Raw genomic sequence first — 14,598 nt, 5'->3', positions numbered from 1 at the left:
CTGCCCTGCACAGTGCATTTCTGCACTGGGTGTTGCAGCACATCCGGTGTGAATGGATGCAGCTCAAGTATGCTTCTAGCGGAAGTAGACCACAGAGGGAACACCTGACACTGCATCACATTGAAAATGGTACGCAAGCACACAGGTCCAAAGGATGAATGCCAGTACTCGGTGTGATGCACCGTATGAAGAAGGGCAGACAGCATACACAATGCTTAGAACTGACCAAGGAGGGGGAAGGCCCTTTCCACTTGACAAGCAATTCCAGTAGCCTCTGACAAAGATAATGAGTCACGTTGCCAAAACACTGTGCACCGGGAAAGCCTGAAGATTATATCCAAGAAAATATCAATCCTAATTCCCATCTTCACTGACGGGAAAAAAATTCTATTCAAGAAGTAGAAAGATTGTAATTTGGATGGCTTTCTGTCAATTTGCCACCTTACAATCATGCGGGTCAAGGAAGTAAGTTTGCAGTAATGAAATAGAAAAAGTAATGTCACAGAACAGATTCCTAATCATCTTGAAGCACTTGCAATTTAATAATACTGAAAATGCAAACAATGATAATCTTCTCCTTTACTGAATGTTACGGGGGATATTTACAAAAATGTGGTGTCCTAGACAAAAAGAGTTGTGCAATTTCTGCACAGTATTAAATTTAAGCGAAAAAAGGTGCCAAAAGTTAGCAAGGGGAGAGAGTCAAGAAAAGAACACTGGAGAAGTAGTCCAAAAATAGCATGATTGGAGGGATGTGTTAATTCTGGAAAACACGGAGGTGAAATGGTTGCCACAATGAAGCAATGGTGCAATAAAAAAAACGAGTGCTACAGAGAATAACAAATGCAAACACTTTATTGATTAAGCAGATCAGATGACGTGGGGCAAAAGGCACCAAACAGTAGTTACAGTAACACCGAATGGCAAGTATAATATCAACATAATACGTGTTTACAACGAATTTGAAACCATCCATTATCCAGTTAGAAAACATTTTTGAACAACTAACACATATTGGTAAAAAGGCTACTATGGCAGGTAATATTTCACCACCTGTAAGATGCAGGCAGAACAGGAAAACAGAGATGGAATTATTTTCCCTAGCAAATTTCATTTAATTTCTGTACAGAATGTTATCTGAATGAGTGATCAAAATAGAGGGCTTAATAAATTGTAAATAAAGTCTTAAGTATTTTTTGTGACCTTCATAAATTGCAAAGACCCACAATCCACACTGTGTCACACTGCACCCACAATTCAAGGGGCCAATCACAGTTCTGAGGTGCACTGGTGTCTTTCTATAAATCAAGATGTTGAGCTGCTGCAAATATTAGGATGTTAAACCATTATTAAGTGAAATATGCAGAAACAAAGTGAATCCACTGTGGACTCCCATAGGCTGCAAGGCATTAAGTCCCTTGAGTCTATGTTGGACTCCCACAGCAACACCAACTACATTACACTCTGGAGGGGAACAAAAATGTCAAGCAGAAAGTAGAAAAACAGAAGCTATTTAATGCAACTCTTACATTTTCAAAAAAGTGCAAAATCGTTTATATGTTAATCTTGCACATCTAACTTACAATTTTGATTTCCATTCCTGAAGTTGTAATGCAGCTTATCTACACAAGGCAGTCAGAAAGTTTGTAAGGGTGTTGTAGTGTAGACTGCACTGAGAAATAATTGCTGGGGGGGGGGGGGGGGGGGGGGGGGAATAATAAAAAAAAAAAAAATAAAAAAAATTATATGCTGTGGCGTTTTCAAGTTAATTAGCATTGAAGTTAGCTAATCAGGCTGTTGCACATGCAAATTCAAGTGGCCAGTGTCACCAAATGTGTTCTTTGTTTAGTTTCCTAAAACCAACCAAGAGAGCAATGCAAAAATTGGACATGGGACAGTAATGAGACTCAAACATGAGACAAAGGTGGGGTGGTATCATGTGCTTATGTCTACAAAATGTGAACAAGCAACACTGGGCCACTTGCATTTGCACGTTCACCACCCCGATGGCTAATATCCATACTAATTAACTCGTAAATGGTGCGAGATATCAAATTTTTTTTCTTTTCAACTGCTTTTCAGCACAAGCTATCCAGTAACACATGTACAAGATTTTCAGACTGTTTCTAACCATTCTTTACATTGCTGGGTTGTTTCCCAAGAAATCTACTAAAGCTGATTAACAGGATTATTTGTATTTTGGATTTTCCTGGTGTATAAGATTTGTCTTTGCATAAAATGATTCACTGTTGCACATGCAGCTAATCTGTGAGCTCTCCCTTCATATGAAAGTTTCAGATAAACGTGTATCATATGAACGGTCATTTCATTATAATAAATGAAAAACTGATATTGAAATATTTACAAAAAAATAAAGATATTTGGGTACAATTATGTTTTAAAAGGTTCAGACACGCATTAAACTATTAACAACCCACATACGTTGCAGATCTTGCCATTATGGCTTCATGGAATTTTCACTGGAGTATGGTAAAGTTCAATAACATTCCAAGTAGCATTCGCTTTGAAATAGGTTTGCTGCTTTGAGACGCCGAACTCTGAGAGCGGCAGACTTGAGAATGATCTGTAATTGAACCTAAAGCAGTTGTGTGAACTCCACCACAATGTCATTGGTTACCTGAGTATTTGATTTCGAATTGTAACAAACACATTTTTGTGTGATGGTGTACAAAAACCTTCAGAAAACTAGAGAAACAAAACATTTATTTACCTGTGTCTGAGTGTTTCTTGAATGCTGCTTCAGGTAACAGGAGGTCTGGCAGCGAACCAGGTAAAGATTCTTGAGTCTCGAATTTTAAATGAGATGCTGCTTCTGTAGTGTGATGAGGTACATCACTTGCTGTTTTGTCACTGATATCAAGCCAAATATCATCACTGACCATTGAGAATAAATTGAAGTAATAGCTTATGAAATTACATTTAGAACACAAAAGATAATCATAGCAAAACATTGGAATTCTATGACTGATAGCAGAAGGGCTAAGGAGGGAATTTGGTAACCTTGTTTTACATTCAATACACTACTTAGGAAAGTACAAAGCACAGTACACTTCCACCTAAAGACAAGTTTAGTTTCCAGTTATTTAAAGTATAAATCAGTATTGCTCATTATTTTTGCTTCTGACATAATAAATAATACACACAACATAAACACACATTTGTATAACATAACAACTCTCTGTATAACATCTATGAATATAATCTGTGCTCTCTGAATAATACCTACAACCGATAAATGGACCTTGTGTCTGATAGTGCACCAAAACCCTCAGAAAACTAAAGAAACAAAACATTTACTTACCTGTGTCTCATATTAATCAGCTAGGAGAGGTCCCCATACAATGTGATTAACTTTTTGAAACCTTATATATGGCGATGTATGTTAAGATTCAAGGTGTTACACCCTGCAACTACTCAGGTGGGCCCTTGGTTACAAGTAGCTGACAAAAAAAATTGGAATTTTGGGTGATGCTCTTACAGCTTTAAATAAGCCACATTTTATAAAGTACTTGGATAGTGTAATGGTTATAGTACTAGCCTCATGCAAGAGGTTGTATGTTTGAATGTTGTTAGGTGCTTTGAACCCTTTCTATTTTTAAACTTCATCAAAATGACTTTAAGCATTATTTTTATTCCATTTATTGACTTAAATGTATTTTTTATTTCTACTGACTTCTCACATCATTTTAACCACTGTTAAACTTTTTCAATTGCTGTCGTTTTTAATTCTTATCATTCTTTTCCCACCTGGAATATCTGTGGATGTGGTTTTAATGATTGCCATGTATTAAGATTGATTTACTTTCATCATCCTTTATTTCTATCCATTTTACTGCAGTCACTATTTCTATTCCTAATATTGCTTGGATTTCACTTTACTTATACTACCTTCTCCGGTTTAAATCATATGCATTATTTTGTTCATCATCCAACAAGAATTTGAATGTTTGTATGATGACTACCATCCAAGAAAATGTACATATTTTAATTAAAAATTATATTTTTGACACCACCGCACATATAAATAGATTATTTCATTTTTAGTTTTTTAACTGATAGATCAGTAGTTCCAAATTTTAAATATTATGACATATTAAGAGAGATAATTAACTTCAAATGCACAAAGATTCCAACTGTAAAATGAATTACTGGAATTAAATATGAGAGCAATTGAAAAATGTAATACAATAATTAAAATATCACTTAGGAATATAAATAAAAAAATGCATTTAAAGCAATTAACTAAATAAAAAAATAATGATCAAAGTCATTTCGACAACGATTTAAATGTAAAAAATTTCGAACACCCATAGAAATTCAAACCCACAACCTCTTACATACGAGGTTAGTACGATAACCATTACGCTATGGAAGTACTTCGTAAAATGAAATTTATTGAAAGCTTTAGAGCATCACACAAAATTCCAATTTTTTTCCATTGGTTATTCGCAAATGAGAGCCTACCAGGGAGAATGGTTGCACTGTGAAATATCTTTGAGATTAACCTACATTACCACATATATACGGTTTCAAATGTCTATCCACCACTAGGGACCTCTCCCTGTAAGTGGAATAATTAAAATCAATATAGATCATTACAAAATAATTATATTACCACCATATATTCAACAAATCAATCGTGTGCGTGCACGCCGTGTGTGTGTGTGTGTGTGTGTGTGTGTGTGTGTGTGTGTGTGAGAGAGAGAGAGAGCCCTGCAGGAAGTAATTATAGCTCCTTTTGTTAACACTCCGAAAACAGATCAGTCTGTGTTACATTCATTGCACACCATACTGCAGTTTTCACATCATGCAGAGTCTCCTGATGTACGGGGTTATCACAAATGATTGAAGCGATTTCACAGCTCTACAATAACTTTATTATTTGAGATATTTTCACAATGCTTTGCACACACATACAAAAACTCAAAAAGTTTTTTTAGGCATTCACAAATGTTCGATATGTGCCCCTTCAGTGATTCGGCAGACATCAAGCCGATAATCAAGTTCCTCCCACACTCGGCGCAGCATGTCCCCATCAATGAGTTCGAAAGCATCGTTGATGCGAGCTCGCAGTTCTGGCACGTTTCTTGGTAGAGGAGGTTTAAACACTGTCTTTCACATAACACCACAGAAAGAAATCGCATGGGGTTATGTCGGGAGAGCGTGGAGGCCATGACATGAATTGCTGATCATGATCTCCACCACGACCGATTCATCGGTTTTCCAATCTCCAAGAAATGCCGAACATCATGATGGTGGTGCGGTGGAGCACCATCCTGTTGAAAGATGAAGTTGGCGCTGTCGGTCTCTAGTTGTGGCATGAGCCAATTTTCCAGCATGTACAGATACACGTGTCCTGTACCGTTTTTTTCGCAGAAGAAAAAGGGGCCGTAAACTTTAAACCGTGAGATTGCACAAAACACGTTAACTTTTGGTGAATTGGGAATTTGCTGCACGAATGCGTGAGGATTCTCTACCGCCCAGATTCGCACATTGTGTCTGTTCACTTCACCATTAAGAAAAAATGTTGCTTCATCACTGAAAACAAGTTTCGCACTGACCGCGTCCTCTTCCATGAGCTGTTGCAACCGCGCCGAAAATTCAAAGCGTTTGACTTTGTCATCGGGTGTCAGGGCTTGTAGCAATTGTAAACGGTCAGGCTTCTGCTTTAGCCTTTTCCGTAAAATTTTCCAAACCGTCGGCTGTGGTACGTTTAGCTCCCTGCTTGCTTCATTCGGCGACTTCCGTGGGCTACACGTGAAACTTGCCCGCATGCATTCAACCGTTTCTTCGCTCACTGCAGGCCGACCCATTGATTTCCCCTTACAGAGGCATCCAGAAGCTTTAAACTGCGCATACCATCACCGAATGGAGTTAGCAGTTGGAGGATCTTTGTTGAACTTCGTCCTGAAGTGTCGTCGCACTGTTATGACTGACTGATGTGAGTGCATTTCAAGCACGGCATACGCTTTCTCGGCTCCTGTCGCCATTTTGTCTCACTGCGCTCTCGAGCGCTCTGGTGGCAGAAACCTGAAGTGCGGCTTCAGCCGAACAAAACTTTATGAGTTTTTCTACGTATCTGTAGTGTGTCATGACCATACGTCAATGAATGGAGCTACAGTGAATTTATGAAATCGCTTCAATCATTTGTAATAGCCCTGTATTTCAGGATCAACCTCTCCATCATGCACAGGCTGTAATAGGCAACTGCAGTATTGACATTGGGCAGAAAGTATGTCAATTAGTCAGTCGATGCAGTACCATTATTTTGCAAGCAGATGTTACTGACATCAGTCTCAGTCTTCTTCCCAATGTCATTCAGTTCATTCTTAGTTAAAATCGATACTTCACCTGCCACAATGACCAACAAATGGGCCAGAATGACATGCAGCAATCAGGACCTGCCCATAAGATACACTTGTTCGTGTCCACTGACAGAGATGGTGCTGTCATCTTGTACATAACACACTGTATATCCCTATATCAGGATAAACTGAAGCCCTTCACCAAATCCATTCTGCCAGTAGTACTATTACCACATATAATGCAGGATAAAATATGATTGTAGGGTTTGGAAAAGTCAGTGACGTTAATAACTTGAGTGGGAAGTAGAGTTGTGCCAGGTACCCTGGCCTGTGATAAAGCAGATCTGAATTCCCGGCTTGGTAAAAAGTTCCAGTTGTCACAATAAATCCACTCCATTGCAGGTTCCGCATTCAGTTGTTTCACTGATTACATTAAAAGAAAAAAAAAGGAAAAAGAAAAACTAGGTGTCATCTTGACAAAGAAATAATCGAAGCAGTTAGTGGCATCAAAGGTAGTGTCCAGATGCTCATAGATGACACAGAGACTCAAAGTGATGATAGCAACGCCAAAGCAGAAATGCTGAACTCTGCTTTCAAATGTTCCTTCACCAAGGAAGCTCCAGATTTAATTCCCCAGATTCAATTCTTGCCCTAATGGTAAGGTGAGGACCACCTCCGTAACCATGGTTAGCATCATTGCCTTCAGTGCAGAAAACCTAGGTTTATTTCATGGTACCCCATCAGAATTTTTCAGAGGTAGAGGTCTGGAAAGAGGTCCACTTAGCCTCATAGGTCCAGTGAATAAAGAAGCAGCAGCAGCATCACTATAATTCATGTACTGGCAATAATGGCTGGAGGGATTGGCAACATGCTGGTAACGTGTCCCTGCTCAGACAGCTTTTAGGCAGCTGCTGGCCAATAGGAACAGGCTGAAGGCCTAATCTGCGAGTGGTGGTTATGTTTTAGTGGAAAGATGAGTGGATATTAATATTGCTTTCACTGGCATTGTGAATCAGCTGAAATAAAAAGAAATTGAAGAAAGTCTGAAGCAACTCTCCCAGTTCCTACGCAGAATTTACAGCTGAGTTTGCCCTTCACTTACTCAAAATGTACAACAGACAGCATGAACTAAAAAACATGCCATGTTGTTGGAAGGATGCAATGGCCACATCTTTCTATGAAATGAGTAGCAGAAATTACCAACAGAACTACATCCAATATCCTTTGATGAGCCAAAACATTATGATAACTCCCTGCCACAAGACTGAATGCCACCTGATGCTGTTGTGGAGGTGCAGTACAGTAGGGGAAGTATGTAAGTGGAGCAGAGACTAATGGGGAATCCGTTTAGCATTGGTACAGGCTACAAGTGAGGAAAATCCATTGACAGAAGCAACTGCAACAAAGTGCAGACTTTTATGGTGCAGTACTTGGGATAGAAAATCTCAGAAATGGAGAAGCTGGTTGGCTGTTTGCGTGCTACTGTTGTGTTGACGGATGGTAAAGACACTAGTAGATGACTCATTGGATGTCCACTGCTTGCCAGATGAGTAAAACAGGATAGGCAGAAATATGTGGCAGATCTAGTGACTGAGTACAATACTGGTGAAAGCACAAGTATTTCGGAGTACATCATACAATATACATTGTTGAACAATGGGGCTCCACAGCAGACAACCTCTATGTGCTCCCACATTAATCCAACAAGTTATCAATTATGACTACAGTGGCCGTGGGATCGTTGACATTGGATCAATGAAAAAGTGTCATCTGGTTGGATGAACTCTGTTTTGTTACCATATGTCAATGGTTGTGTCCAGGTGTGTCCATCATCCAGGCTCCTTGAAATGTCAACTGTGCAAGCCAATGAGGGTAGTATTATCCTGTGAGGGATTTTCACTTTGGCTTCCACTGGATCTGAGGTAGTAATTGAAGGCAACCATAACAGCTGTTGACTACATCAAAATTATTTCGGGTCATTAACATCCCTTCATGCTTGTTGTCTTTCCGGACAGCAATGGTGTTTTCCAGCAAAATGAATTATTGTGTCATAAGGCAGCCAGAAATGTACTACAGCATTTTCAGCAGCATGATAATGAGTGGACATTGCTGCCTATACTAACAAATTCATTTTATCTGAATCCAGTGGAACATATCAGTGATGCTATCAGATGCCAGCCTTGCAACCACATACCACCAGCCGTTATTCATGGAAACTGTGTGACCTGTGTGAAGAAATCTGGCACCACACAGCTCGAAAAATCTATGAAGGGCTTCCTTAATCCATGCTATGCAGAATCACTGCTGTATCGCATTCCAAAGTGGGCTAACATGCTATTAAGCAGGTGGTCATAATGTTTTGGCTCCTACAGAAAATTCTGAGTATCATACAGTGATTGTGTGGCTAAGATAGATCACTACTTACTATAAAGGGGACATGTTTGTGTGTGCAGGTACACACTCACTAGTTTAAGTCACTAGTGAACATTAGCGGAGTTGTTTCACTGACCTACCATTAAGATAGTCATTATGTGCAGGTTTCATTCCAACAGGTGATGGACAACATGGAGCTATGATAAACTTCTTTGTTTTGGACAGTATATTGCTAATGTAAGTCTGTCCAGCATACTTTAAGGTTTGTAAAAAGCATTTTCAACAATTAAGAAATTGGCAGCCAAATTGAAAACGGGTCACATTCATTTCATCTGAACATTCCACAACAGCAACCACATCTGAATAAATCAGATCTGTCCAATATTACCAATTAAAGTTCTCCAACTTAGCTGAAGACGTAGACACATCAGAAGAATGAATACAATACTACATTTCAAATGAAAAATGAACTTCGCACATACTCTGTTCAAGATTCACTGAATGGTGATCAAAAAAAAAATTAAAACTGATTCCCACCAAAGTTTGGATATTTTGGGGAAAAAAAGGAGAATCAAACTGAATGTGTGTGTTGATTTGTTGCTGCAGGTAAGTGGGTCCACCACATCACACTACACCACTAGTGATACAGTAGTCAAAATACTTGGTGGGACCTGGTCATCATGCACAAAAATGATAATGTCAGTTTCCACAGCTGTAAACGAAACACTAAGTTTTCTTGGGAGTATAAGGGAGTCCAGATTTTCTTGAAAAAAGGTAAAAAAAAAAAAAATAACATGAAAATCGTGTACGACTTTTGGACCAATGGATGAAAAAATGCGAAGAAGTTGAATATGCCCACCTATTATTAAACCTTAAGAAATTTGTTGCAAAAAAAAAAAAAAAAAAAAAAAAAAAAAAAAAAAAAAAAAAACAGATTCATACCAACTAAAACATTACAGCAGCTATAGACTAGATAATTTGCAGATCTTTCAGTATCACAATTCAGTTGAACTTCACACAGGGATTTAAAAAACTATTTTATCCTAAAAACTATGTCTGGTGAAGATTTTCTTTGTTTTGTTTGAACCACTTTTTAATTAGGCAAACTTTTATTCAGCAACTAGTATTGATATAAATCTCTACACATCACAAAGTTATAATTTATTTTTACACTGGTATGTTGTTCTCTCTGTATGTTATAACACAACAAAAATTCTCTAGGAACTGTTAAATTAATAACAACTGAACATTAAGAGAATACTGCAGCTGCTGGAAGTTACTCAGTGACTACAGATACCAAATGCCAGTAATCAACACACTACTGAAAAAAATTAATTATGGAAATTTCCTGTAGAGTGAAAAATGTTTTTGACAGTTTAAAGATATACTTGAGGAATTTACTAACTTATATACTTTATGACCATCAAGGGTATATGTAACAGGATAGTGTTATGTTGAATCAGTGACTAGCACATAAGCCTTCCTGAATTTCCTACTTTCCTGTTTGAAACTTTTAGTTCTGCTACATGGAACATTTCCCTGTACCCCCCCTCCCTCCCCCCCTCTCTAGTGTGTGTGTGTGTGTGTGTGTGTGTGTGTGTGTGTGTGTGTGTGTGTGTGCACCCAACTTGATACCACAAAATAAGTATTGAGAACATAACAGATAAATTGAAAATCAAACACCAAATTTAATTACCCAACACACTGGACGTTTTCAATCAGTTCTTCCACAAATTCTCTGGTGAATTGAACTGGTAATTCACACTCTGAAGTTTCAGTTGTCACAGGCAGTTGTTGATCTAAACAGGTCACAGGAGTTGATGCAACTGAATTGTTGTTGCCACATCCACCCTGCTACAATAGATTAAAGAAAGCAAGGTATTAATGTGGTTATATAGCACCATGGTAATAAATACTGTAAACATACCACCACAATCACAAGGGAGAGGAGTGTGCAGGGAGAACAGTAATTGACCCACATAAAAAACTTAGACATAAATTTAATAGTTTGTTACTGGTGTCATTGATATATCTGGATAAAAACAAATCATTATCTAACAGATTTTCACACATACCATACCAAGCAAGAATCTTCAAAATATGATTCTTAATTGTTTTTATTAATTAAACAACAAAACTGGAGCACTCCACTAACAGACAATACAATGTTATATGAACGTTTTTCACTAAAATTTACCAGGTCACAAATTTAGTCTGTCATTCTCCTAGCCATCCTCTACACTAAATTTCATGTAGAAAAAAATTCTGTTAAAGACTTTAAGCTAAAAGATTTTTCTCATTATTAACTGAAAAGCACTACTAATTAAACCCAGCAATATATTAACTAGCAGTCCTTTTATCACACAGGTAGAAACTTTATTAACATATAAACACACAACTAGCATAGTTGACAATGCATTAGGAACATCAATTACTACAACAGTGGATGGTCTGAAAACGAGTGGTGGTCAAAACTTTACCAGAGCATAGATGAATTTTGTATTATTAGGTGTTCAGCAGATACAACACATGATAGCTAACTGAAATATTTCATTGCTATCCTGCTTCCTGCAAATCATTTTCACGTTACTGTATTGTACTTAATTAGGATACTGCTGACAGCAAAGCATTTGTATGTCGCAAATGAATAATGACAATGTTGTTTCTAACAGTTGTAGAAATGGAAGAGAATTCTTGTTGAGCGTTTAGCACCTACTCAGGTTGACATTTGCATTGTAATTACTACAAATATGCTACACTAATTCTGGATAACTGCACTGAGCCAAACTATGACAATGCCCTTCCATTACCCACGCTGTGACGTTGTGAATAACTATTCCTAATTTCTTTAGTATTTCTTTGTAATAATTTACCCAGGTCAGTCATTCGATGTATGCTATTACGCGGGATAACGTACTTAAATATTAATCTCACTTATTTACGTCTATCTACGGAATGGAACTTGAAGACGCAACGTTTACCACTTTCGACAACACACGACAAAGTGTTAAGAGTAACTGACAACTTTATCATGATGAACAGAAATATCACGAGGCGCATACTTTTTTTTTTACCTTCGGTGATTTCCGCTGCAATAATTTAGTAATGAAATCCATCCTCTGCGATGTTCGCAAAATTTGGCTAGTCTGTAAGACGAAGTGGCGCAGCGCTCCAAATATAACGCGATCATCACGAACTGCGTGGGCCACAGCGCGCTACTATGAATGACGTAAATGAGGTCTGAAAAAGCTGCAATTCGAAATGAAAAAGCTGAAATTCGTCAGTATTAAAACTGTATAACTACGATTCAAACATCTGAGATGGCACCATTTGTGACAGTCAAACAGATACTAAACAATACGAAGATTTTCAAAAGAAAACGTATTACGCATCCGTCCACCTAAAAAAAAAAGGGGGGGGTTATTCAACAATGCACAACTAAGTTGCCCCAATTCTTTTCACAGAATGGACAGATTTCTGTCTAGCGGGCAGTTATTTTATCAATGCATTAACATTAACAGCAATGTTCTTGGATATTTTCGACATCCATAGATGGCAAGGATAAATGGCAAGTAATATGCTGTGAGCATAATACAAGAGTCCTTTTTATGAAGCAAATGAGAAAGAAATTAACGCCTTAAATCACACCGCAGTCGTTAATAAAGGAAAAGCTTCAAACTAAAAACTTACAAAAATTAGTTGGGCCCACAAGCGACGATAGGTGAATGTAAAGATAAACATGAGGCAAGTCCGAACGGAACACGAATTCAAGTTCATTGAAACAAAAAGAGAAACACTTATTTCTCGTCGTATTGTAAAGAAGCACTACGCGTTAACATATTTTTCTACAAATAAAACGCACGGTGCTAAAACAACTTTGAATACCTAAGATTGGAAGGTATGCCCAAGTCCATTTCTTCTATTTTTCGCAATCAGTCTCGCTGTAGGGATATTTAACTCTATTGATGCTATGTTTCCTAATGACAATAACAGAATACATGACGAAAGACTTAATTTTTTAAACTATTTTCTACATCCAATACGTTCACTTCAAAACAAACAGTATCGCAGAATTTTTGTCTGCAATTTTTCTGCGCTTTGACATACTAGTGTCTATTCACCGCGGTCCGCGACTAATCCTTTGTGCTTCCGCTGGAGTGTTTTGCTTCCAAAACATCGCCCTTTCTAAACCGAAATCACTTTTTCAAGAGACGAAACCTCATCGTCCATCTTGCTATATTAATTTTTGCTATGCAATATTTTTGTTGGTAACATTATCAGTGCACGTAAGATTAGTAACATTTTCTTTGGTATTTTCTCACGTTCTTACTGCGCTCGTCCCCAAGGTAGAATATTTGCATCACTTCAAATGTCGACCTGGGTAGCATACGGAGAGCTGTTTTTCCGTAGTAATCGGTTCGGTACAGCGTTCAAACTGCCAACATTTTGTGCTGCCCTTACTGCAATGTCTAAGATCTCTGTCAAAAAGCTAGAGCCGCACTAAAACCTTATGGAGTGAAGAACAAAACAGGGTTTTGCAACCAAATGGCGTAACTCTCTGTCAGCTGTGCAAATTTTGAAGGTTATTAACATCAACGGCACACCCTGATCCCGTTCAAAGGTACTGTGGGTTAGGTACGGTATATGAATTTCATACCCATCTTAGGAATTTGCACTGAATATCAAGAATGAACTTTGGTTCGACCTATGAAGAGAGGAATTTCAGAGACAATTCACGTGTCAGCGACAAATGTCACAGTTAAAATGCCGCTAGTTATTGTATGAGAAAAGAAGGGACAGCCATCCCTATTTACTGGACTTTGACATCACTTGGCCGTATGGCGGAATCTGTTTTAACAAATTATGGCGTCTTCACTGGGTATCTACGAGCCTCGAACACCACCGAATGGGAGCTATGGCACAGACCAAACCAGCGAATTATGCTCATCCATTATTTTTCATCAATTCTGTTATTAATTTTTCCATTTGTAATAGACTAGTTTACGATATTTTAATTTACTGCATTTATTTTGTGCATTCTATGTGGAATTGTTACTATATTACAGAATAAAAATTATGTGAAAAAATTCTGAGCTGAATAAATGATTAACATTGCCAATAAACACACACACACACACACACACAAATGGTCAAAACATTTCTTCTGCAAGATATCTGGGCACAGTTTGAAATATTTTCTGGGCGAAAATTCTTTAGTATTTCTAACTTCGTATATCCTTTTGGAAACTTACAATATTAACTGCACATAATCACTCTTAATCGCTACTAGCAATAATGTCGTCGTAATGCTTCCAATAAGCGCAATGGTTCGGAAATATCTATGGAACATGGAAATAGGTCATACTGATATTCATAAATCTGCAGATGAACATTCTTCATAATGTACATATAACGGGCGTTCAAAAAGAATCGAAGCGGAGGCATAATTACAGAAACCAGTACTCGTATGTTAGAAGTATTGACCTTCGCTGTTGAGACACTTGTCCCATTGTGACAAAAGGTGGTGAATGGCTGTCTCATAAAATTTCCGGGCTGTGACGTTAACCAGTTTCACACGTACAGCTGGACGTCATCGCCCGGGTGAATCGTTTGCTCCTCAGAGCCTTTTCAAGGGAACCAGAAATGGCCGAATCACAGGGAGAGAGGTCCGGACTGTATGGAGGGTGGCCGAGAACCTCCATTTGAATTTCTGCAGGAATGCCGCGACTGTGTTGGTCGTATAAGGCTTTGCATTGTCATGGAGCAGAACGACACCATGGGCGAGACTGCCTACTCGCTCTGATTTGACCGCTTGGCAAAGGTTGGTCAATGTTTGCGTTTAACACTGGGCATTCACAGATGTCCCGTGCTGCACCAAATGAATCTGAAGGAGGCCATC

The 14,598-nt window shown here is 38.2% G+C and overlaps 1 protein-coding gene across 1 annotated transcript in view; it reads right to left on the bottom strand.

Annotated features, from left to right (window-relative positions):
• Nucleotides 1–14,598, bottom strand: part of LOC124613874 (transforming acidic coiled-coil-containing protein 1) — a 191,626-nt gene that overhangs the window by 100,973 nt on the left and 76,055 nt on the right. The window contains exons 4-5 of the mRNA XM_047142601.1: nt 10,396–10,553; nt 2,732–2,871 (exon numbers count right to left, since the gene is read on the bottom strand). Coding sequence (XP_046998557.1) covers nt 2,732–2,871; nt 10,396–10,553 — 298 coding nt within the window. The remainder of the gene's footprint in view (nt 1–2,731; nt 2,872–10,395; nt 10,554–14,598) is intronic.

This window comes from Schistocerca americana, chromosome 4 (genome assembly GCF_021461395.2).
Source record: "Schistocerca americana isolate TAMUIC-IGC-003095 chromosome 4, iqSchAmer2.1, whole genome shotgun sequence".
Taxonomy (NCBI): domain Eukaryota; kingdom Metazoa; phylum Arthropoda; class Insecta; order Orthoptera; family Acrididae; genus Schistocerca; species Schistocerca americana.
The sequence above is the reverse complement of the archived record's forward strand: the minus strand, read 5'-3'. Positions and strand labels throughout refer to the sequence as shown.